General features: G+C 42.2%; 2 protein-coding genes across 2 annotated transcripts in view; both read left to right on the top strand.

Annotated features, from left to right (window-relative positions):
* The first annotated feature begins 4,483 nt into the window (after positions 1 to 4,483).
* On the top strand, positions 4,484 to 14,299 carry cd5 (CD5 molecule). Its single transcript, XM_084077977.1, has 6 exons — positions 4,484 to 4,678; positions 7,686 to 8,060; positions 8,951 to 9,088; positions 11,646 to 11,696; positions 12,381 to 12,446; positions 12,896 to 14,299. Exons 1-6 carry the CDS (start codon positions 4,627 to 4,629, stop codon positions 12,964 to 12,966), a joined length of 753 nt encoding a protein of 250 aa, XP_083934103.1. The 5' UTR covers positions 4,484 to 4,626; the 3' UTR covers positions 12,967 to 14,299.
* A 9,999-nt stretch (positions 14,300 to 24,298) lies between these two features.
* tmem132a (transmembrane protein 132A) overlaps positions 24,299 to 24,489 on the top strand; it is a gene marked incomplete at both ends in the record, with an annotated part of 15,039 nt that continues 14,848 nt past the window's right edge. Inside the window, one exon of the mRNA XM_084069906.1 lies at positions 24,299 to 24,347. Within this exon, the coding sequence (XP_083926032.1) occupies positions 24,299 to 24,347 (49 nt within the window). The remainder of the gene's footprint in view (positions 24,348 to 24,489) is intronic.

Genomic DNA, 24,489 nt, shown 5'->3' with positions numbered 1-24,489 from the left:
TTTTCTTTTTCTTTCTTTTCTTTTGGGTGAGAAATGATTTAAACCACATGAACCCTAGCGTCCCTATTCTGGGGCAAACAGTCGGCAGAAATAGCCAATGTAGAGGCTCCCAGCGTTGCAACACATTGTGAGCTTGTATATCGATTTATTTTGCCAACAGATTTGGTGTAGAGGGGAGGAAAAAGAGCAGACCTAGTATAGAGCCTTGGGGACCCTATTCAATTAAGTATATACTGTAGGGTTTAAGTGGTTACGATAAAAACTGCTGAACATACAGTAATCTAAAAACAGAGACCAACCATATGAAAAACCTTTATAGGAATATCAAATCAGTTGAAATGCCACATAAACTGCTTAGTGGTTTGGTAAAATGATACGATCAGAAAGGTTTACTCCATTTTCAAGGGATTGATATACCATTCCTTAATGATATTGATGGAAAACCCAGAAAGTAAAGCAAACCTTAATATATGCATCATCATCACCACCCACATTATTAGGTAACTACATGGACCATGGTTTTAAAATGGTTTTCCACCTGTTGCACGGTAAAGTCCAGAGTGTTACTGTAATTGAATTCTGACAGTGTCAAATCGGACCCTTATGTACAATTTGAGAGTTAAATAAACCTGTGTATTATTAGAGCGAGGGAGTGGTATTGTGTGTGTGTGTGTGTGTGTGTGTGTGTGTGTGTGTGTGTGTGTGTGTGTGTGTGTGTGTGTGTGTGTGTGTGTGTGTGTGTGTGTGTGTGTGTGTGTGTGTGTGTGTGTGTGTGTGTGTGTGGTGGGGTTTGTGGGGTAGCTTTGTTGTGTCTTCACTGAACCAAGGCAGAGTTGTAGGCTATGTCTCTCTATTATACCATAATACATAACTACCGTGTGCAGTGATATTTTACTGTTAAAACAAAACAAAATTGTTTGTGCGTGTGAACACACAAACACTCCTAAGTGTTTGTGTTCAGTAACAGGGGTATCCCTGTCTCTTCAGCTCTTTATTAAAAAGAAAATACATGTTCAGGTGGATTGCCAATTGAATCTAATCAGGAGAAAGTACCCATTTATCAGCTTCAATTTTATAGTGTTCCCGTTCCAATTTTGTCATCACATCCAATTTCACTTATACAGCATGATGTATCCTATCCTATCCTGTACAGGGGTTCCCAAACCTTTTAGCTCAGGACCCAAGGGAGAAATTGTACAATTCTACAAGTGTAAACAAATGGAATTTCTTTGATTTTATGAAATTCTTTAAAAAAAAATAACTTGTGACCCATACAATTGGGTCGGGACCCATTTTTGGGGAAAGACTGCTCTATGAGATCTCTCTCCTAAATGACAAAATTGGTATCCCGATCTGAAAATACATTTTCTGTTTTTACTAAAGAGCTGGGAGCTGTGGAGACTCCTGTTACTGAACAATCACGGCTCTGAATATAGAGCTATTTAACACTTCTTTTTTGTTTACAAAGAAATATCATACACGGCACCTTTAGTTATGTTTCCATTTTATATAGACCAGTTAGTAACTAACCACATTGAATTGATTACATTTTATTATAGTGCTGAATCACAAATTGTCACAAGACACTTAGAGCAGAGTGTCCTGTACAGTAACACTCAGGATTTTACCGTGCAACAGGTGGAAAACCATTTTAAAACCATGTAGTTACCTAATGATGTGGGTGATGCTGCTGCTGATGATGATGATGATGTACATATAAGGTTTGATTTGCCTTCTGGATATTCAAGTAATTTCTCTGCATTTTGTCAATTCTTTAAATTAAGTGGACTGATAAATACCATTAAGAAAAGGTTTTGTAGTTTTGAAAATACAGTGACTCTGAGAGTGTACAAATGGAACCAAATAATTTGGTTCCATTTGTACACTCTCAGAGTTACATTAACATTGATTTTACAATATGAATTTGGGTCCCAGAGATAGAAATGCCATTAAATGGGGGTCCGTAGCCTAATGCATGTCAAACTGGGGGTCCTTGAAATTAAAATGGTTGAGAATCACTGCTAGAGCGCTGTAAAAAATCTTCTCTTATGGGGGTCCCTGGCTTATCTTTTCAAATGGGGGTCCGCAGGCTAATAAGTGTTATTTTGGGGGTCCTTGACATGAAAAAGTTTGAACCACTGCATTACACCACATGGACCCTATAACTTCAAAAGTGTACACATTCTGATTCCATTTGGTTCCTAATATCAACCATGTAGCCGGGGACCCTTTGGAACCCCCTCAAGGACCCCTCGGGGTCTCCGGACCCCAATTGGAGAACAACTGATGCATACAATACACAAACTTCAATCAATGCTAAAATAACCTCACTGAAGGTACATCCTCTGTATCTCTGCATAATAACTGGAAGGCAGGTGTTGATATTTGATGACTTCAGTGTAATAAGTAAACAAGTGAACCACATTGTGATCAATTAAAGGTTATCATAGTTTTGCATTTTTCATTCGTTTTTATTTAACTTTTGTTTTCAATTTATGTATAGTTTTCATTAGTATTTAAAGTGGGTTTGGTAGTTTAGTTTTTAGTTTTAGATTTGTATTATTTTTATTAGTTATAGTTATGTTGGTTTAATTTTTTAATGTAATACGTATGGGGAATTTGTCAGGGGTCATATTCAATACGTTTTGAAACAATTTACAAGCGCAGCAATGTGTCACACCTGTGAGCTGCTATTTTCACTATTTTAAAAGTTTGAAAATATTAGGCTTATGAATGAAATATTGACAAAGACTAAAACTAAGGACATGTTCTCTATGATTTAAATTTTGTAAACACACTACAGTTTCAGTTAGTTATCATTTTTTGTAAAGCCTCATTTTTATTTCAGTTAAAACGGCACTATGTAACTTTTTTCGAATTGATAAAATGTCATTTTGTCCAACTTTGTCTGCATGTTATTGTTAAAACAACAATATAACATACAATTGCCGGTGGTTGTAGTTTATCTCCCTGCTCTTCTATTGAGACATTTAGATCGTGCCAAAGGTCATGTCTCAGCTAGACACAAGATCTGACACTAATTTTGACCTGATGGTCAAGATTCAATTTATCCCCTGAGCAAGCAGGCAGGCTCTATTATATAGCTCAATGGTAAAAAAAAAAAGAAATCAGCACTTAAGCACGAAACCGGGTTCAAATCCGGGGTAGAAGAGGAAAGTTACATAGTACAGCTTTAGCTAACATGTTCTTTCATCTCTAGTTTTAGTTTGCGTACATTTTTGTTAATAACCTCGGTTTAAGTATATTATGAAGTCAACTTTATCTCTATGAGATGCATGCAAGTCTGATTTGTTAGAATGAAAACGTGTACAAAACCAATCATTTCACATGAATGATGATGTATGAGTAACATAATTATGATATAAAATGGGTTATTTCCAGTCAATTAAAGTTACTTTTACAGTTACAACTAAATATATGCTATAAATTATATTAGCAAAAAGTGTCATATTTTATGGATATTGATATGACACATTTTACGAACCATGTAAACTGAGACCATTAAGTCCACAGAAAACAGTATAGGCTCACACTGACAGAAGAAGGTTGAGGTAAAAATATATCTATTTATTTACAAGGTGCAAAAAGTTTTCTTTTTACTAAAGAGCTGTAGAGACGTGGAGACCCCTGTTACTGAACAAACACATTAGCAATGATTGTTATCTTAATATAGAGCTATTTAACACTTTTCTTTTACAAAGAAATATCACATATGTTTACATTCTATATAGAACAGCATAGTAACTAACTACATTGCATTGAATGCAATTACATTTCATTATAGTGCTGAATCCCAAATTGGCTCTAGACACAGAGCAGAGATATGTCAAAGATATTATCAATTAAAAAGTGTATTAGATAATAGATAATTTGTTTTGATGCAATACCCTTTAATACGTGACTGAAGTATGATTTCTGAAATATCAAGTTAGTTTAAGAAAAATCACCAATCAGCTCTTCTATGAAAACACATTCTCTGTACTTATTGTGTATTATTTAATATTTCATCCACTTTCTTGTATATGGTATTTCACTGAAAATGTGTGTTATTTTGAATATTTTTGCATATTAATATTTCATCATTGACATCACTGTCTATCATTCTGACTTGTTCAACACCATCCCATCATGACGCACAAAAGCATTCCAAAAGATAGTATTTTTTTTTCTCAATTTAGGGTCGCTTTGAATGTTTTATTTCTCTTCAACACATACTCCCACTTCTCTCTCTTTCCTCTCCTTTTTGTCATTTCTCACATTTTTTCTCCTTTTTTCTTCCTCTCTCTACCTCGCTTTGAAGTGAGGAAATCTGCACTTTTGCAAAAGCAGCGACAGTAGGTCGGGGCTGGAGTGATTCACTATTGAGGAAGAAAGAGCGAGAGCGAGAGAGAGAGAGAGAGAGAGAGAGAGAGAGAGAGAAAGAGAGGGAGGGAGGAGATGGGGCAAAGAGGAGACAAAAGCAAAAGTTTTACACCCCTGCACATTTCCTTTCTCGTCAGTTTTCCTGTCGTTGGCGTCGTGCTGTGTGTTGCACGTCTTTTTGTCTCTCTCTGTCTGTCTGTCTCTCTGTCTGTCTCTCTGTCATTCTGTTTGCTGTCATTTAGGATGGAAGTAAAGCTTGCTGTCTCCATTTGGACTCTCTTATTGCTGACAGTTGGTGAGTCAAGATCCTTTTGTAACCACTTTAAAGCTGGCGTCCCTATGGGCATATCATTTTAGGCAACATTTTAAAATATAATAAAATAATATAATTTAAAAAATCTCAGATGTTAAAAGATCGCGAAAATAGCAGATCTTCTGTGATCAACAATTTTTGCTATTTTCAAAAACTTTTGAAAGTATAAAATAGGACTTGTCCCGTATAGGCTATACTTCGCTGACCAGAGTCCCCCAGAGAGGTCTAATTGGTCCCTTCCCTTTTCCCCTCTACACCAAATCTCTACAAAGAAAAAATGCCTGCATGCCTACTAAGGCCCCAGGACTCTCTGAATAATTTATCCTTTCACACGGTCTCGCTTTGACAAAAATAGCGATGCCGATGATCTGTTTTTCATGCGACAAACATACTTAAAGCTGCCATCCATGACTTTTCCGTCCCAACCCGGATTTGAACCGGCATCTGACAGTTTGAGACCAAACATCTGAGAGGGAATCCCCTGTTGGCAGGGGAGATATTTGACTTAAGGCATTGAGCTTCAGGCAGTACTACTAACTAACCCTAAAAGGTGTCCTACCTGACACCAGTGTGTAAATGTCTCAATGGAAGAGTAGGGAGACACCGTCCAACTACTGCAGATGTGCTAGTTATATTGGATTAACTCTACCCCTAACTAATTGGCAAAACACCAAGATTTTAATAATGATATAACATGAATATTAAAAGAAATTATGTAAAAAGTAACATATATCATGGTATTCTTTTCTAGTTTTCATCGTGATACTGATGATATAGGAACTTAATGTTAGTTCCATTGATACAAGCCGGGACACAAATATACATGCTCTAAAAATGCCTTTTCCAGCCAATCGGCTGCCGTGTTAAGTGGTCAGATGGTTGGGCCACATACACTTTGGTGATTTTCAAGTGGGCCTTGATCCAGAAAAGGTTGAGAATCCACTGTTCTACCATACAGATTTGTTAAAATTACATTTTAGTCATTAAAATAAGTTTGTTTTTAACGTAAGTAAAAGTGCTTGGCCTGTGCTGCACACATGGCCCATTTGTGCATAGTAGCCTACTTGTTTGTCACTGTGGATGTAATAAAGCCTCATATAGTTCAATGTGAAGGTATTGTCAGCTATATCATGAAAGCTAGTGCAGAAGCGTCATCATGTTATTTCCTGCTATAGAAACCACTGTGTTGCATTAAGACTTTCGTGAAACCGACTTTGCAAAGCTCAAGGCATTCATCTTTGCATACATACGTTAAATATTTTTCCGACCTAGCTTAAAGCTTGGTTCATGCTTGGTGACAAAGTGTGTCTGTCTGACATAGAACTCGACACGAATACTGTGTTTTTCTGAAGTTTTTCTGAAGCATAAATTGGGCCTTATAGGCCTCATCGTCTTCCAATAAAATCACAGTCATCAGCAAAGTTCTTTGTGCTTTAAGGGGGAGAGGGCAGTCTCTTAAAAAAACCTTTACTTAGACCAGGATCAAGGCCAGGGAGTGTACCTACATTAACCCTTTTTTTATTTACTTTCGACTGGTATTTTGGTATTTGTGTATGTAGTGTGTCAGAGTCCTCTGTCCAAAATGGGTATGGGGACGTACTGTATGTGTAATGTATTTTTGACGAGGCCTATACGAGCCATTTTATGAGAGACTGACTTCTGTGTTTCATCCAAGTACCCCCTATATAATTGTCACAAATATTTACATTGCCATACACACTGAGGACGGCATGACGCCGAAACGTGTCCGTGTATGCAGTGTCCGTGTATCTATGAATTAAAAGTACCGGAAGGACTTCGGAGTGCTGGCTTACTTTCTTACTTAGACCGAGGTGCCAGGGTTCTAGGTCGGCTAATATTTTCTGATCTGTAGATTGCTGAATATTCGCCCCAGAAAAGGGACGCTAGGATTCATGTGTATTTGGTCTTTATTCAGATGGTGTGGGCTGAGACACTGCGTCACAGATGGACGCAATCATTGAGCTAGTAAAATGTTGATTCATCTGCAGTGAAATATAGATTCAAAGAATATAAGGCAGGTCAGCTTTTCATTGTGGGTCCTTATCGGCCTCCACTTGAGATTGTTTAAAAACAACGAAAAGAACCTCAAACCTCAAAGGTAAATTGTAGCCAAATTGTAATTTAAGGATTGCACGTCCGTGACGCTTGCCAAAAATTTGCTTGACTTATGACCAAAAAACTTAGGCTTCACAGATTTTCAAACCATTTTTATGTTGAAAATCATTATTTTGGTCATGTGACACATTTGAGGGACAAATAATGCAGTTTTCAGAAAGCAGCAGATCAACAAGCTCACAACGGGATACAAACGGTATATTCCCCTATGTGTGGGAGTGAATGGTTTTCAGTGATAACTTACAATGATGTTACAAGAGCACGTCTTAGTAATTATAGGAATACTAAAAATATTAAAAAATGACTTACATTTTCACTCACTGTACTTGACTATAAAATTACCCCCCACTACCTGTATTGTGAAAACTATTTCTACTGGGAAAATGCTGTGGTCATATTAACAGTGCAATAATATTTTATTAATGAGACATTTGTGCATTGTCGTGCAGTAAATATTGTTATGCATGCAACAATAATCACTCACAATGTGGATTGTTATTGTTAGCGGTATGATTACGAATATCCTCACATATAACACTTAAAGAGCAGGCCATGGTCATGTTCCTATACTATCTGTTATCTATAACTAATACCGAACATCAACAGGCGGCTGTATTTGAGACGTGACCCTTGTCTGTGTTTGACAGTCTGAGCCATTGATTTTCAGCATCCAACATAAATATTGTCGCACACATTCAAAACATTGCTGTGAATATGATCAGCTTATCAGTCAATGTAAATATTCTCTCTCTCTCTGTCTCTCTGTCTCTCTCTCTCTCTCTCTCTCTCTCTCTCTCTCTCTCTCTCTCTCTCTCTCTCTCTCTCTCTCTCTCTCTCTCTCTCTGTGCTTCAGAATCGGAATCGCACCCCACTACTGCTGTGGCTTCTCTCAACACAACGGAGTCCCCCAGGACCACTAGCCCCTGTCTCTGTCCTACGACAGGCCCTACCACCGAGCCCCCACAGCCTGGCCTCGTGGTCTTCACAGTCCACTGGGACAAGGGCAACTCCTGCGAGGGGAAGGTCCGCCTCTCTCACCTGTCGTCAAATGGCTCCATTGATGATGATTACGACCACAACATGACCATGGCAGATCAGAAGCAAGCAGCTGAGACGCTCTTGTCAGGGGTGTGTGAGGGCAGGAAGGGCTGCAGGGACGACCCAGCCTCCTTGGACGTTGAGGATACGTCCGAGGGAATCAAGAATTTGGTGGTCCGCTGCTGCAAAGGTTGGTTTATTGCAGTGGTTCTCAAGAATATTTCATGTCAAAGACCGCAAACCCCCATCTGAGAAGAGTTTGTGCCCGGGGACCCCCATACAAGATTTGTGTTGTTAAAACGTTTCCAAAATATTCTAGATTTATTTTATAATATCCGATGTGGTGGTTAAACAGAATTTAATGCTACATAATCTAATACAGCCGGAGCCCTCCTGGAACTCCCTCAAGGACCCCTGGGGGTCCCCGGACCCCACTTTGAACGCCACTGGTTTACTGCAAATACACTGTAAAATCCTGAGATAAAGCTGAAAACCGTAACTTAGTTGAATGAATAAAACATTATTTTAACCAATCTGAATGGTAGAGCATGTTAATATAAGTGATCTACCATGTGATCTACCATGATCTACCATGTGATGTGGTTTGCATCCCGGGTAGGATATCATTGCTGTCTTATATCCATAGTCTGACCTTTCGTGTTTCTTTCGTAAATGAACGCCCTACTTGATCATACTACAGTGTCACACAAAAGCATCAAAAGTAGCAGATCTACAAGCTCGCCTTGCGCCGCGTTTTGAGCTTGTAGATCTGCTACCTTTGCTACTTTTGTGTGACACTGTAGTATGATCAAGTAGGGCGTTAATTTACGAATCCTGAAAAGTAAAATGATAAATGGTAAATGGTGCATTTATATAGAGCTTTTATCCAAAGTGCTTCACATAGAATGTGCATTACATTCACCCATTCACACACACATTCATACACCAATGGCGGAGGAAACCATGCAAGGCACCAACCTGCTCATCGGGAGTAATTAGGGGTAACAGTTTTGGATAGAGACGATATGATACTTACGCGCGTGTGTGTGCGTGCGTGTGTGTGTTTCTGTGTGTTTCCAGTGTCTCCAGTGGAATCTAAGGTGGAGTGTGAAGCGGTGGGGGGCTACAAGGCGATGACGGGTCTGTTGTTAACTCTGGTGGCTGTGATACTGGTGGTCCGATTCGGAAAACCCACGCTAAAGACCTTCCAGAAGAGAAGTGAGTACAACAGTGGTTCTCTAACTTGTCAAGGACCCCCAAATTGATGTGTATTTGGCCGCCGTCCTCCATCTGCAAATTTTTTGTGCCAGGGACCCCCAGAAGAGAAGATTAAAAAGATCAAAAATAGCAGACGTACATGTATATCTGCTATATTTGAATAGCCAACATATAAATGGATAAAGTTGTTAAAATGATTGTAATGCTATATTAACTACCTAACGATCCCCCCAAAGAACCCCTGGGGGTCCCCGGACCCCCGAGAACCAATGGAGTACACACACACACACACACACACACACGCTCGCGCGTGCGTTTGCATTACTAGAATTGTGAGCACATCAAAACTTTAGGCTATCTATCGGTGCATGACACCAGCATGTAACTAAGTATAAATCAGATTTAACTCAAAACCTCAACCCCTAAACCTTACCTCTATGTCTATCCTAACATTAAACACAACCTGAATCTTTTCCTAATTGTAAGCCTGAGGACCAGGAAAACTCACAATGTCTACTTCTCACACGCACACACACACGCACACACACACACACGCACACGCACACGCACGCACGCACGCACGCACGCACGCACACACACACACACACACACACACACACACACACACACACACACACACACACACATGCACGAACACTTGCAGGTTTGCAGGCACATTACTGCATGCATTGCAAAGGTGCACAGATCACACACATATGCATGGGCACACAAGTGCAGCAGCAGAACGCAACTCTCAGCATTTTTGACACAAAAATGTGGCGACATGTAGAGTGGAGTAGTTATGATATAAAATAATACAGTATAATATCTGCAAAATTATCTTCAAATGGTGTGTGGAATTACTTGCAAGACTTGCAAGGTTTTCTGCATTTATGACTTTCTTGGGGGAATTTGTTCAGTTATCAGGCTGTTTAAGAAAAACATAATGCATGCAGCCATAATACATGAACTCTACTGTAGAGGTCCAATCAGTGTCTCATATTCAGATTAAGATTACTTGGCAGATTAAAGATTCTAACGAAGGAAGGAATCTCTGCTGATATTGTCTTTAATCCAGGTAAAGACTTCTCTCTAGCTGAATGACTGCATGGGAAAAAACATTATTAGTGTCAGGAGTAATTGCATACTGAACGTGTGTGTGTGCGTGCTCAGTTTTTGCCCTATGTAGATTTGCACACATTTTCAAGCAGATCTACAAGCTCGTAGCGTGCTCGGTCCCGTGCTGCGAGCTTGTAGATCTGCTATTTTCGAATAGCCAAAGTATAAAATATGGATAAAGGGGTTAAAATGATTGTGACGCTTTACTAACTAATTTTGCTGTGGACCCCCTGGTATACCCCCCAAGGACCTCTGGGGGTCCCCCGGACCACACTTTGAGAACCAATGCTTTAGAATGATGTTGTGGCATCCTTCTGAAGGTCACAGAGGATTGTCCTCCTCTTTAGAACTGTGCTGATGGTCAGAAGCCCACGTCTCGGGAGTGAGGCACGCAAACGGCTTCCTGCAGAAGTCAAGTTATGTTTTAACTTTTTGTGTCGTTTTTTTTTCTCGTAAATTAAAGGGATAGTTCACCCAAAAAAAATGTTTTTTTTCTATCGATTAGTCACCCCATGGAGACTTGCATGCATATTTTTTAGTTTTTGTCGCATTCCTAAGCCAATACTTTGATGACCAACGGACCGGTAGGCAGCGGTTCCGGTAGGAGACACAAAAAAGACTCTTTGTGTCTTCCACCGGAACCGCTGGCGGTCATCAAATTAGTGGCTTAGGAATGCGACCAAAACTAAAAAATATCCATGAATTCAAGTCATTTTGGGTGGTGAACTATCCCTTTAACGCCCTACTCGATCATACGACAGCGTGACACGAAAGCATCATGACATCTGTCACTGTCTGGACGTATACTCTTACGGGCTGTTGGGGCGGCACCCGTCAGCGGGGAGTGTTGGGCGGGAGGATTGGGACTGCGGGGGCTATGTCCTCCTGGTAGGGGCTCCTCACTGGCAGGCGAGCCTGTGCGATACAACGGCAGTGACAACACACAGTGTGTGTGTGTGTGTGTGTGTGTGTGTGTGTGTGTGTGTGTGTGTGTGTGTGTGTGTGTGTGTGTGTGCACGCACGCGCGTGCGTGTGTGGGGAGGAAAATGAATTGGCATAACGATGGCTACTGTATTTAAAAATATATTTTAAAAATAATAATAAAATAATATTTATTTTTATATATCATATATAATTATAATACCGGTATATATATTTGAACGCATGCAGTTGAGCTTGCATACCGTATGCTATACATATATTATGAGCATATGTATTTTGTTTATGTGAGCCGTTTCTATACTGTGCCTTTCTCCTTGCTCTTCCTCTACCTCTATCCTCTCCCCCTTTTCACGAAAACTACAGATGGAGCACACGTGAAAAAAAAACCGTTATTCTACCCACTTCTTTACACCTGCAAACCTGTGATGTGACAATAAAGTGTAGATTGTGATCGTTGACGTGTCAGGCTGATGTCTGTGTTGTTTTTCTGCTACAGTGTCTGACCGCAGAAACAGTCGATGGATTGGACCCACACAGAGCCAGAGTGGTGAGTCCAACACAGACACACACACACACACACACACACACACACACACACACACACAGACACAATATCGCTATATTCAGCGAAGATATCGTCTCTGTCGGGTGGAAACCTCATACGTTCAAAAGTGTTACTTTTCAGGATTCAAATTCAAAAATGGCAAAAGTAGCAGATCTACAAGCTCAAAACGGGCTTGTAGTTCTGCTACTTTTGATGCTTTTGTGTGACACTGTAGTATGATCAAGTAGGGCGTTAATTTAAGAAAAAACACAAACATTTAGAATATGGAGATAAGAGGTTTCTGCCCGACAGCAACGATATTTACTATTTCATTTTTATGCCGAGGAAACAGATGAGTGTCTGTTGTTGTAAACTACCAATGACATGTGTGAGTTTTGTGCTGCTTTGTGCCAAGTGTAACATACTGTACTGTAAGGCCCTGATAGTGTACAGATGGAACCAAATGGACCCTCTCAGAGTAATATCAAAGGTTAACTTCCTTGACCTTCAAATGGTAGATATCCCCTGAACCTGCTCTGTGTGTGTGTGTGTGTGTGTGTGTGTGTGTGTGTGTGTGTGTGTGTGTGTGTGTGTGTGTGTGTGTGTGTGTGTGTGTGTGTGTGTGTGTGTGTGTGTGTGTGTGTGTGTGTGTGTGTGTGTGTGTGTGTGTGTGTTTCTCTCCCTCAGTATCTTACCACAGAGGGAAAACTGCAGTTCAAAACAATGACACTGACAACAGACGGTCCTACCCTGGTAAGCACACACACACACACACACACACACACACACACACACACACACACACACACACACACACACACACACACACACACACACACACACACACAAACACACACCCACGCATGAAACAGACAGACGCACGCAAACAAACAAACAAACAAACAAACACACACCCACGCATGAAACAGACACACACGCAAACAAACAAACAAACACACGCATGTACGAGCACACAAACACACACCCAAGCATGAAACAGACAGACACACGCAAACACACACACACACACACACACACACACACACACACACACACACACACGCATAAACGAACACACAAACACACACCCACGCATGAAACACACAGACACACACGCACATACAAACACTCATTACACACCAGGAGGTCAGTGTTTGTGTGCTGCACCATGACACGCCTCCTCCTGTCTTTCGTCCAATCAGCTTTGGAGAGGCTGACCGTCAATAACAGCAGAGAGCCCTCGTCCAATAGGAACAGCGACTTCGACTTCTGACACGTTATCATCATCATCATCATTATCATCATCGTCAGCCTCATTATCACAAAGAAATTCACAGATCCCATGTTGCATAGTATTATGTATAATGTGCAGTTCTGGCCAATACTGAAAACCAACCTGAAGCCTTCTTTTTTTATTTTCTGTATTTGTTTACTATTTTAACTCATTAACAGTAATGGTGAAACGATAGTCATTGACCAAGCAGTGGCATCTTGAACTTGCACACGTGTTATAGTGAAAAATCTGTAACTCAAAACATCGCTGCTCAGATATCATCAGACCTGTGGTCTTCAAACGTTTTGCGTCCAATGCAGCCCAAGTCATGATCTCAAAGCACACTTTTATTAATAGTGAAAATAGAAGCTCTCCAAGCTCACAATGTGCTGCATCCGTGACACGTTCTACACGTGTAGTTCTGCTATTTTCATTATTTTTGCCAGGTTAAACATGGTTCAAATATTAGTTTTGAGTATACACTGTAATTTGAATGAAAAAAGCAGCATGCGCACACTCAGATATACAGAGTATATAATATGCAAGCAAAGTACTGATATGGTAAATTATAAAATAATTCATATTTTTTTGTATACTGTAGCTGCATACTGTATATGTTATAATATTAATAATGTGTTGTTTTTCACAAAATCCCAAGGCACAGCTGGACTCGTGTTGAAAACGTGTTGCTTTAGATCGGTGGTTCTCAAACATTTTCATTTCAAGGACCCCAAAAGTAAGATGTGTTTTGTCCACAGAGCCCCATCAGAAAATATTTGGCGCCATACTGTATATAACATTATTTTGTTAAAAAAAAAAAAAAATTCAACAATATTCCAACATTTTCAAATTTTCTCAAGAATTCTTTGAAAATAGCAAATATATATATAGGTTTAAAGCGGTTAAACTGATATTGATGCTATGTTTTCAACTCATTTCGCTGGCGACCCCTAGAACCCCCTCAAGGACCCTTGCGTGTCCCCAGACCCCACTTTGAGAACCTCTGCTTTGACTCCGAAGTGTACAAGAACCTGCAAGTCAATTCGAGTCACACGAAATGTCAATCTGTGTTTCACAGAAAATAACAAAATTCATACCAAGAGCGGCATAAATCCCCATACAAATTCCACACACCCACTACCGTACTGATGCAACATTCTCCGGACATTGCCCATGACTCATTTACACTATACTTGACTGTTTTTGCGTGGCATTTTTTGGGGTACTTAACTTTTGTAAAGAAACTGTAACAGGATGCTATTATGTCTGTGTTATTAATGTGACCATTTTGTTTAATATTGTACATTCTTCGATATTTTGGCAAATAAAGAGACTGAAGAAAGACATTTGCCGTGTGTGAGCAGGTGAGGGGAAAGTTGGGAAAATTTCGGAAGACAGAGAGAGAGAGAGAGAGAGAGAGAGAGAGAGAGAGAGAGAGAGAGAGAGAGAGAGAGAGAGAGAGAGAAGAGAGACTGGGAGTGAGAGAGAGAGAGAGAGAGAGAGAGAGAGAGAAAGAGAGACTGGGAGTGAGAGAGAGAGAGAGAGAGATAGACTGGGAGTGAGAGAGAGAGAGTCGGAGGTGGTTACAATGTATGAGATTTTCGCAGCCGTGCGGCTTCCTGTGCCGTTGACACCAACTTCCTGTTTGTGTTATTTCTGGCGCGTCTCTCTCTCTCTCTCTCTATCTCTCTATCTCTCTCTATCTCTCCCCCTCTTCCTTTCATCTCTTTTCTCACTTTCTGTCTTTTGTTCCCCAACTCTCTCGTTTCTTCACCGTCTCCATGAATTATTTTCTTTCGCTGTTTTCTCTCCCCCTCTCTTTCGACGCAGTCAAAACCAGAGTGTTAATTGTACTCTAAAGGGGTTATACTTTCGGAGTAAACGCACACACTCCAGTGTTGCCAAGTCCGCTTATTATAAGCGACTTTGGGCTTGTTTTTCTATAAAATCGCTTGTAAATATTGGTTGCGATATTTTTGGGCTTGTTTCTGGTGTAGTTGCTTATTTAGGCTTGCTTCCTAACGTTGTCTAAACCAGTGGTTCTCAAACAGTTTCATGCCAAGGACCACCAAAATAATATGTATTCGTCCGTGGCCCCCCATCTGAAAATATTTTGTGCCAGGGACCCCCTTTTGGGCTTGTTTTCGTAGACATGACAACACTGACACAATCCCTCTCTCAGTCTCACGTACGTTAATCTCTCAGCACCACTGCCCTAAACATGTAGTGTTGTTGTTATAGTACGAATAAACACAGAGGCACCCGGGAGGAAGTGGACTAAGAAAGGGGAGGAGCCAAAGCGAGTCCCTATTTCAACACGAAAAAGGAGGTGGTGCCCCAGAGGCAAAAACAAAGGGAAAAAAAAGTCCCCTTTTCTTTACCGAATGGGTTCCCAGATTGGTCAGACAGCCGCGTCACACACGCCATCACCTCCATGCTTTGTGTGAGCCCACACTCTGTTGACTGTAATCCCTCCATTCTCTTCCTCTCAGTTCCAAATACAGATTCTTTATCGTTTCCTGCAAGAGGACAGGGTCATTGTCGATGGTTTTAACCACTTCGCCATATGATGAATAGTGTAAATGGCACATTTACAAGCTCACGCGCATTGCAGTGCGACACTAGATGTGAAAATGTATATATTTCTTTTTCATCTATACAGGTTGAATGCCTGGGTGTTGAATAGAATGTGGTGTAGCTGTCATCTTGTTTAGTGGGGGAATGAATGTGTGTGGTGAATGAATTGGTGCATATTTATAGCATTGTGCTATGGAGGACGGAGGATAAATGATAGGATGGGAATATAAATACATAACATACAGTATGCATACAACTATAAGTATCGTCTCTGTCGGGTGGAAACCTCATATGTCCAAAACTGTTACTTGTCAGGATTCAAATTCAAAAACATCAAAAGTAGCAGATCTACAATCTCAAAACTCGGTGCTTTGTGCCGTGTTTCGAGCTTGTGGATCTGCTACTATTGATGTTTTTTTCTGACGTTATAGTGCGATCAAGAAGTCAAAAAGTTAGAATATGGAGAGAAGAGGTTTCTGCCCGACAGCAATGAAGTATACATGCTTCTTGAGGTTTCTTGAGTGGTGCTGTTGTAAAATGTCAAATTCTCAGCCTGCCTACATGTAGTTTTGTGTAGCTAGCCAGCAGGTGATCACAGTTCTCTGGATACTGGGGACATCTAAATTCAATGTAAGGACCGCGTTTCATCCTTTTGATAACGGTGTGACAATGTATGTATGTTACATATCAGATCTGCAAGCAGATGTACAAGCTCTACAACCTCAATACGCGCCGTGACACATTTTTGAGCTTGTATTGCATGATGAAGTAGGGCATTCATTTACGAAAAAACACAAAAAGTTAAAATATGGAGATAAGAGGTTTCTAGTTTGACAATGACAACCAATCATGATACCGTCGCAATATGAAGGACAGCCCTAAAGTCTTTGCTGTTTTTTTTATCTTTTATCTCTCAATTATTTCCACTCAGTTTTAGCCCAATTGTAGAACTTCTGAGACTAACCTCCCTCTAACTCTGGTCCTGCGTGTGTGTGAGAGAGAGACAGAGAGAGACACTGAGACAGAGAGACAGACAGAGAGATTGCGTGTTCACCCTGTTGACATGCGTTGTGTGATGCGAAGCAGTACAGGTACAGGAAGCATGTACAGGTATGTGTATGAGTAGATATATTGTGTGCTGTCCTCTCTCTGTCAGGTCACGCCATGAGATGATAATCTGGCCTCGTTGCAAATGTCCCATCCAGTGAAACAATGACAGATGACTCCAGATTACAGCTGCAGATTAACTGCCCAGGGATTGACAGACATGCAGGGGGGGGGGGATAAATAAATAGAGAGCGAGGTGGACAAACAAACGGAGGGGGGGAGGGGTGAACAGGAAGTGATGTAAGGGGGGCGAGGAGCACAGGACCCCCATGGGATTCTGTGTCCAATGACATCATATTGTACCACACTGTACATTTGATCATGTATATCGGCGGTGGTTCTCTACCTTTTCTGGATTTCTCAAAAGCGTTCGCGGCCCACCCATCTGACCACTCAACACAGCACCCAGTGCATTTTCAGAGCATGTTTATTACAGTGATCAATCAATCGACTGTGTTCCGGCTTGGATCAATGGCACTAAGTAAACTTCAAGGTTGTAAAGAATAAATACCACGTCATATATATTTTTTACATATTTTTAATATCAATGGTCTATAATAGTGCTATAGATCACTAGTGTTTTGTCAATGATTTGGGGGCCCAGGTGCAATTCCCTCACATCCCACCAGTGGTCCCCGGCCCACAGGTTGAGAAACACTGAAATATTTTGTGATGATATGACCCAGTCAATCAAATAACATGTTTAAAGCATCTGAGAAGAATTAAAGCGGCACTATGTATATTTTTTCTTTTATTGATTCAAATGTAATCTGTATGGCAGAGTTTGTTGATACAATATAACTTTTACAATCAGGGTGGTTGCATTTTGTCTCCCCGCTCTTCTATTGAGACATTTAGATCGTGTCAAAGGTCATGTCTCACCTAGACACAGGATCTGACATCAATTTTGACGTGATGGTCAAGATTCAATTTATCCCCTGAGCAAGCAGTCAGGCTCTATTAGCTCAATGGTAAAAATGTCAGCACTTATGTCAGCACTTTTTCGTAAAAGGGGGTGATATACTGTAACTACAAAATGCCATCATTCAGAACTTCTGGTCTCAGAACCTTTTCTCAGAACTCCTGCACCCCCAGATGTCCTGACTGATCCAACGTTATCTATTTATGTACCCAGGGTAGTTAGCTGAGCACAAGTGCTCCTTTTCAGCAACGCCCTACACACACACACAGACAGACAGACAGACAGACAGACAGACAGACAGACACACGCACGCACGCACGCACGCACGCACGCACGCACGCACGCACGCACGCACGCACACACACACACACACACACAACCCTGGGAGCTGACCAGTACAACCACTGGAATCAATCAGGGGTTCAGTGCCTTGCTCAAGGGCACTTCAGCGGTGTTGGGGGAGGATATAGTGGTGGCTAGTGATGAGCGGGCCGATCCGTAACTCGCGGGACACGCGGGTCAACTCGCGGCGCGGGTGGGTCAAGTCAGGATTTCAGAGGCAATTATGCGGGCTGCGGGTGAGCGGGTCAGCCGCTCTCACACGCAATTTTTTTTTTAAATCACATGCTCTTGTTTTGTCTTTAGCCTATTCCTAATAAGAATAAGAATAATAACAATAAAACAGTTTGAATACACTTGGGGTGTATACCTGAAGATTATTTTCCTTCATGATTTTACCGATTTTTTTTTTACCGCAGGTCGCGGGGCGGGTTGAGCCATAGATTTATATATGGGTTCGCGGGGCGGGTTGAGGTGGGTTGGGTTCCGTGGCGGAGCGGGTCATGAAAAAACTCGACCCGCACATCACTAGTGGTGGCCATTCACTACCCCACTCAGATTCTTCCTGCCGGACTTGGGAATCGAACCGGCAACCTTCCAGAAACATGTACGTCCTCCAACCTTTCGGCCACCGCTGTCCGCTGCCCAAAAAAGGAACCCGTTTGGAAAGCCTGTCTCAACCCGAAGTTTTTTCCGACGTCGGAACGAGCATGTATTGGCCTTTATGCAGCATCGGGCAGAAGAGGACAGTGAAGTGACAGCTACAGCAGGTTGTTGAGCACTACATCCATTTATAAAGTTCTTCTTGCCACTTAAACCCTCTATACTTAGTGTAGTACAGATAATCGGCTGGTTGTTTAGAACCGGACTCAAGAGCCACTGTGAAGGCCTAGCTGGGTTGTAAGTCCAGCTAGTCGTCCGTGAATACGCAATCCGTGATTAGCTGGTCTGTAAAGCCAGCTAATCTCCTGGTACTCTGGAGAGAGTTAAGATGATCTTCGAGTGTCGCTAAGGACACTGCCTTAAACAGGGCATCCAGCGACCTTTATACTGCTGGCTGTGCCCCTGATGTCACCACGTGATGTCGGATAGTGTCAGACATCTCCATACATGGAGCTGCCCATGTCAGTTATGCCCAACTATCGGTACATAACTCGGACGGTGAATAGTCGACTAGCAGACCATCGGCCGGTCGCCGCGGGCACTCGCGCCTGGAGGAGCTCGGGGGCGACTCCTTGGCCTCAAGGTCTGCTGAGTCGGCGCGCCTCCGTCATGGTCCAAAACTATACTTTATTAGCCATTCGAACTCGAGCCTCAGGGTCGGCAGTCTAACGCCTAGTGAGGCACGCCATGAGACCAGATGGAATACTAGGGTTTTGGTCTGTATTAGACTGTAAATGCCCCCACCGTCCCCTCTGGGGGCGGAGTCCTTGTTTTCTCGTTTTTGTATTCAGCCAATCGCAGGGCGGCAGGGCGGGGCCTAAGGGTTCGTTGATGTCAGACCCCGTATCTATGGCACGTCTTGGGTCTCTATGACGACTTCGTAGGTCGATCGTCTCCATATATAGGCCAGTGCTTTTTTTTTTTTTTTTTTAAATAATTTTTATCCCACGATTTTGTAACCCACATTTTTTCACCCAGTGCCAATTGCCTATGTAATCCTGGGCACTACCTACCCTCTGCCAGCCTAGGGAGAGCCCAAGCTGAAGCTCATGCCTCCTTCAATGCATGAGGAGCAAGCAGGCCGCTTCTTATCACCCGACAGGGGGGAGTTTCCCTGGTTGGACATAGCGCGTGGAAGGAACACGTTATTCCAACCAGTTCCCTTCTCCTCCATCAGGCGCCCCGGCTGACCAGGGGGAGGCAGTATAGTGACCAGGATTACTACATGTTTTTGTGAGGGTATTAACTACCCTGGGAGACACGGGGAGAACATGCAAACTCCACACAGAGTAGGCCCTTTCGCCAACCCCACCTAGGGCATGGGCGCTGATGACGCGGAGGAGAAGACACGCCCCCAGCGCCCACAGCGTCCCCAGCGGGAATCGAACCCAGGACCTTCTTGCTGTGAGGCGACAGCGCTACCAACTGCGCCACCGTGCCAGTGCTGGCAAGTATGCCCTGAACGTTCGCAACTCTTAGTAAACTTGACTGGGTTGCGTTAGGGTTCTACAGTACTCTTTTTCCCCTTGACACCAAATCTCTCTGGCCAAAATAGCTGATTTATTAGCTCACAACGCGTCACGTTGCGTCGGGTTGGGAACGTGTAGATCAGCTATATTTTCAGCAAATATTCCCCCAAGAATAGGGATGCTAGACTGCAAGTATCTTTCTGGTCATGGTACCCAATAAGGCTGTATCAGGTTCACATTGTCACTACATTCCATATCGCCTACAAGCCAAATGACTATAATAGCAGACAGTAGAAAGATGAATGTGTCACTGTTTGTTCTGTGTGGGGAAACACTGGTCACGTGATACTGGAGGTAGACAGGGGTTGTTTAGTCATATTTTAATGCTGTAGGTTTTTTTTCTTTTTTTTCCCTCTGTAAGCTCTCTCAGTGACGGCTCCATTGTCGTCTAATCCCCTTCTGCTGCTCTATCACCACACACACACACACGCGCACGAACGCATGCACGCACATGCGCACACACGCACGCACACACAAACAAACAAACGTGCATGCGCGCACGCATGCACGCACGCACGCACACACACAGTTCTCAGAGTGGCCCAAAATCTTTTCAGATGGGGGGGGGGGGGGGGTCGGTAGCAAAACACATATTAATTTGGGGGTCCTTGACATGAAAATGTTTGAGAACCACTGGGTTAAAAAACATTACGAAGCAAGCACAAATAAGCAACTACACTTAAGAAACAAGCCCAAACTACGAACCTGCAAACTACCAATATCTGCAAGCGACTTTACTGAAAAACAAGCCCAAAGTTGCTTATAATAAGTATTCAGTGTGACTAGTTAATTGCTGATTGCTAGTTTTTTTGTTTTGTTCAAGTTTTTTTTATTTTATATTTTCACATACAGGTCAATAACAAAAAGCATACAAAAACAGTGTATGTTACCCCTCCCACCCCCCAAATTGATATACTGTTATGTTTGACTGCAGACCCCTATCTGAAAAGGTTTTGTGCCAGGGACCCCCAGAAGACAAGATTTATGTATTTTTTTTCAAAAATGTCAAAATGATAAAAAAATTGTTTTTATATTTTATGAAAAAAAAAAAACTGGTACCCCCCCCCCCCAGATACCCCCGGATACACAAAGAGAGAGGGATTCTTTTCAGCACTCTCTCTCTCTCAGTGTATTCACTACATGAGTGTCATGAGTGTCACACACACACGCACGCACGCACGCACGCACGCACGCACGCAGGCAGGCAGGCAGGCAGGCAGGCAGGCAGGCAGGCAGGCAGGCAGGCAGGCACGCACGCACGCACGCACGCACGCACACACACACACACACACACACACACACACACACACACACACACACACACACACACACACACACAATAGTAATAATATCTCAAATGTATATGGCGCTTTTCTAGTATACCCAAAGACGCCTTACACATGCATGTAAAGCACAGCAATATCTGTCAGCATCACGTGACAGATATTGTAGATACCAATACTATATAAAAAAAGCCAAATTAAAACATGCATAATATGGTTGTGGCTGCATGCAGGGTCCAGCTGACAAAGTGAAATAAGGGATTTGCGTTGTAAAGCCATTACATTAGAGTGAGCTGACAAGTGCTGGGCTTTCATTACTAAGCCTGAAATTACACATTATCAGTGTATATATATATTACACACCCTACTACACACAATGTGTGTGAGAGAGAGAGAGAGAGAGAGAGAGAGAGAGAGAGAGAGAGAGAGAGCTACTTTGTTGCAAATGATGTCACTTGACAAAATTAACCGACTTTCAGCAGGGGAAAATATATATAGCTATATATAATCTCTGGGTGGGAACCTCATGTCCGAAACTGTTACTTTTCAGGATTCATATTCCAAAACAGGAAATGTAGCAGATAAGCTCAAAACGTGGCACGAAAATTGCAGATCTCCTGCTTTTGATGCTTTTGTGTGACGCTGTAGTTGTAGTATGATCAAGTATTTTGAAAAAAACTAAAGGTTCCAATACGGAGGTAAGAGGTTTATGCCCCACATACATATACTGTATATCAAAAGTGCTATAGTGTTACATTCACTCACCAACGGCAGAGGAAACCATGCAAGGCACCAACAACCTGCTCACCTGTTCGGTGCCTTGCTCAAGGACACTATGACAGTAACCAAGGGGCCAGTGGGAGCCTGGGATTTGAACCGGGAACCTTCCCATTCCCAAGCGGCCTCTGCCTTATCTTATGTCACTGGGGTTCTAAACATCAGGTCCGGGGAACTGGACCCTTACGGGTCTGTAGCTCTGAGAGTGTGCAAATGGAACCAAATGGACCCTTGCAGTCTAGATTGGGGCCCCAGAGATATAAAACAATAATTATCAAATAGGGGTCCGTGGCCTATAATGCATTTCAAACTGGGGGTCCGTGAAATCCAAAACATTGAGAATCACTGTAACATCGTTTCTGTTTGTCAGTTGGTATTTCCATATTTGAATGTCCTGCTTCGTTGTGCTACAGTGTCACACAAAAGTAGCCAAAAATAGCTGATCTACAAGCTCCCAATGTGTTCTGAGCTTGCAGATTTGCTATTTTGGCTTTTTTTTAAAACCCATTAAGACCTGGAACTGTGTCATGTTTAGATTTGAGCTAAAAAGCATTATTTTACACTTTGTGCTCAAAAATAGCAGATATACAAGCTCGTAGCGCGGCACCGAGTGCCGTGCTACGAGCTTGTAGATCTGCTATTTTTGAAAAATCGTGAAAATGTGTGCAAATCTTCTGAATATATATATTTTTAAAGCGAACATTTGTAACTCAAATCTTTGCTTCTGGGGGGTCCCTGGAACAAAATATTTTGATGGGGGTCTGCGGCCAAATACATATCATTTTGGGGGTCCTTGACGTGAAAAAGATTGAGCACCACTGATACAGAAACATACGTTTTTCAGAATACTGTTGAGATTTAGGAGACATGTAGAATCGGCTTCAGGTCTCAATGGGTTAAGTAAAGGTGAACGTTGTTAAATGTGTCTGTGGGTTTTACTGAACCAATGAGAAGTAGCAAGAGCTTATGACTAAATGCAGTTGGTACAACGCAAGTTCAGGAGGGAAGAGAACATCAGATAACAATCTCCTCCCCCATGTAATCGCCTCCAATCTGGTTGATACCAACTCCTCCCAAGCTCACCTGCTTGTGATCCCCTTGATAACTCCTCTCTTATCTCCTCCCACCAAGCTAATCAAGGGGCCATGACCGCTGCCATCTGTCATTCGACCTGTTTCTTGCATCCCTCCACCACCCCAGTCTCCCCACTGTTCTTTGTGTGCTCCACTGACCATTCCCCATCCTTTCCTTGAGGTTCCTGATGGCGGTCATCAGGCGTAAACCAGTGTCACTCAGCTCTACGGACCCCAAAGTCAAATACCCATCCCTTTAACTTCACATCCCCTTGTTAATGTCACACATCCCCCCATTCCTCCATTGCTCAATCAATCCATGCTGTTTTCAGATTCAATAAATACAACCCAACTCTTATATGTTTGATGGTGTGGTCTTTACATGTGAAATGATAATTACATCGGATCGACTGGAACGCATGGTTCTTTTTTCTGTCCATTTTCTGAAAAGTAACAGTTTTGGCTTAGACGGTGTACACCTGACAGTGAGGATATCAATATAAGATATGAGCAGAACTCCCCCCAGGCTGAAGGAGTAAAGAAGCAGAGAGGATGAACAGACTATAGGGAGAGAGGAGGCTCTGAAGACATGTTAGGAGGAGGGAGGGAGGAGAGAGGGGGGAGGGTGATGCAATGGACAGAGGATTATTTACCGTTTTAAATGAATAAATCCGTATTGTATGAATCTGGCACACGGAGAGAGAGAGAGAGAGAGAGAGAGAGAGAGAGAGAGAGAGAGAGAGAGAGAGAGAGAGAGAGAGAGAGAGAGAGAGAGAGAGAGAGAGAGAGAGAACGAACGATGGAGCAGACTATAGAGAACATATAGCTGTGCACAAGAAGAAAGGAGAACTATTACAAAATAAACAGGAATAAATGAAGGAAACGTTTGGATTCCGTTTTTTTATTCTAAATTTGTTTTGGCTTGAAGGATTACATGTTTGTGTTTTAAATCCCCGGTACATCAGGGAGCTCTGAGCTGAGGGATTGTGGAATTATTGTACTGTACAGTAAAGTTGGACACAACTCAACCAAAACGCCCATGGAGGAGATGATGACCACAGCATGACTGCATCTGACATGGACTTTCACATGTCACTTCACATGTACACAGGTAAGTACTACTGGACACACAACTGAGATGCAGGCGCAAACAAGAAAGTGTGTGTGTGTGTGTGTGTGTGTGTGTGTGTGTGTGTGTGTGTGTGTGTGTGTGTGTGTGTGTGTGTGTGTGTGTGTGTGTGTGTGTGTGTGTG

This window comes from Gymnoscopelus microlampas (assembly GCF_963454915.1).
Source record: "Gymnoscopelus microlampas genome assembly, chromosome: 2".
Taxonomy (NCBI): Eukaryota; Metazoa; Chordata; class Actinopteri; order Myctophiformes; family Myctophidae; genus Gymnoscopelus; species Gymnoscopelus microlampas.
This window is presented reverse-complemented; position numbering and strand designations above follow the sequence as displayed.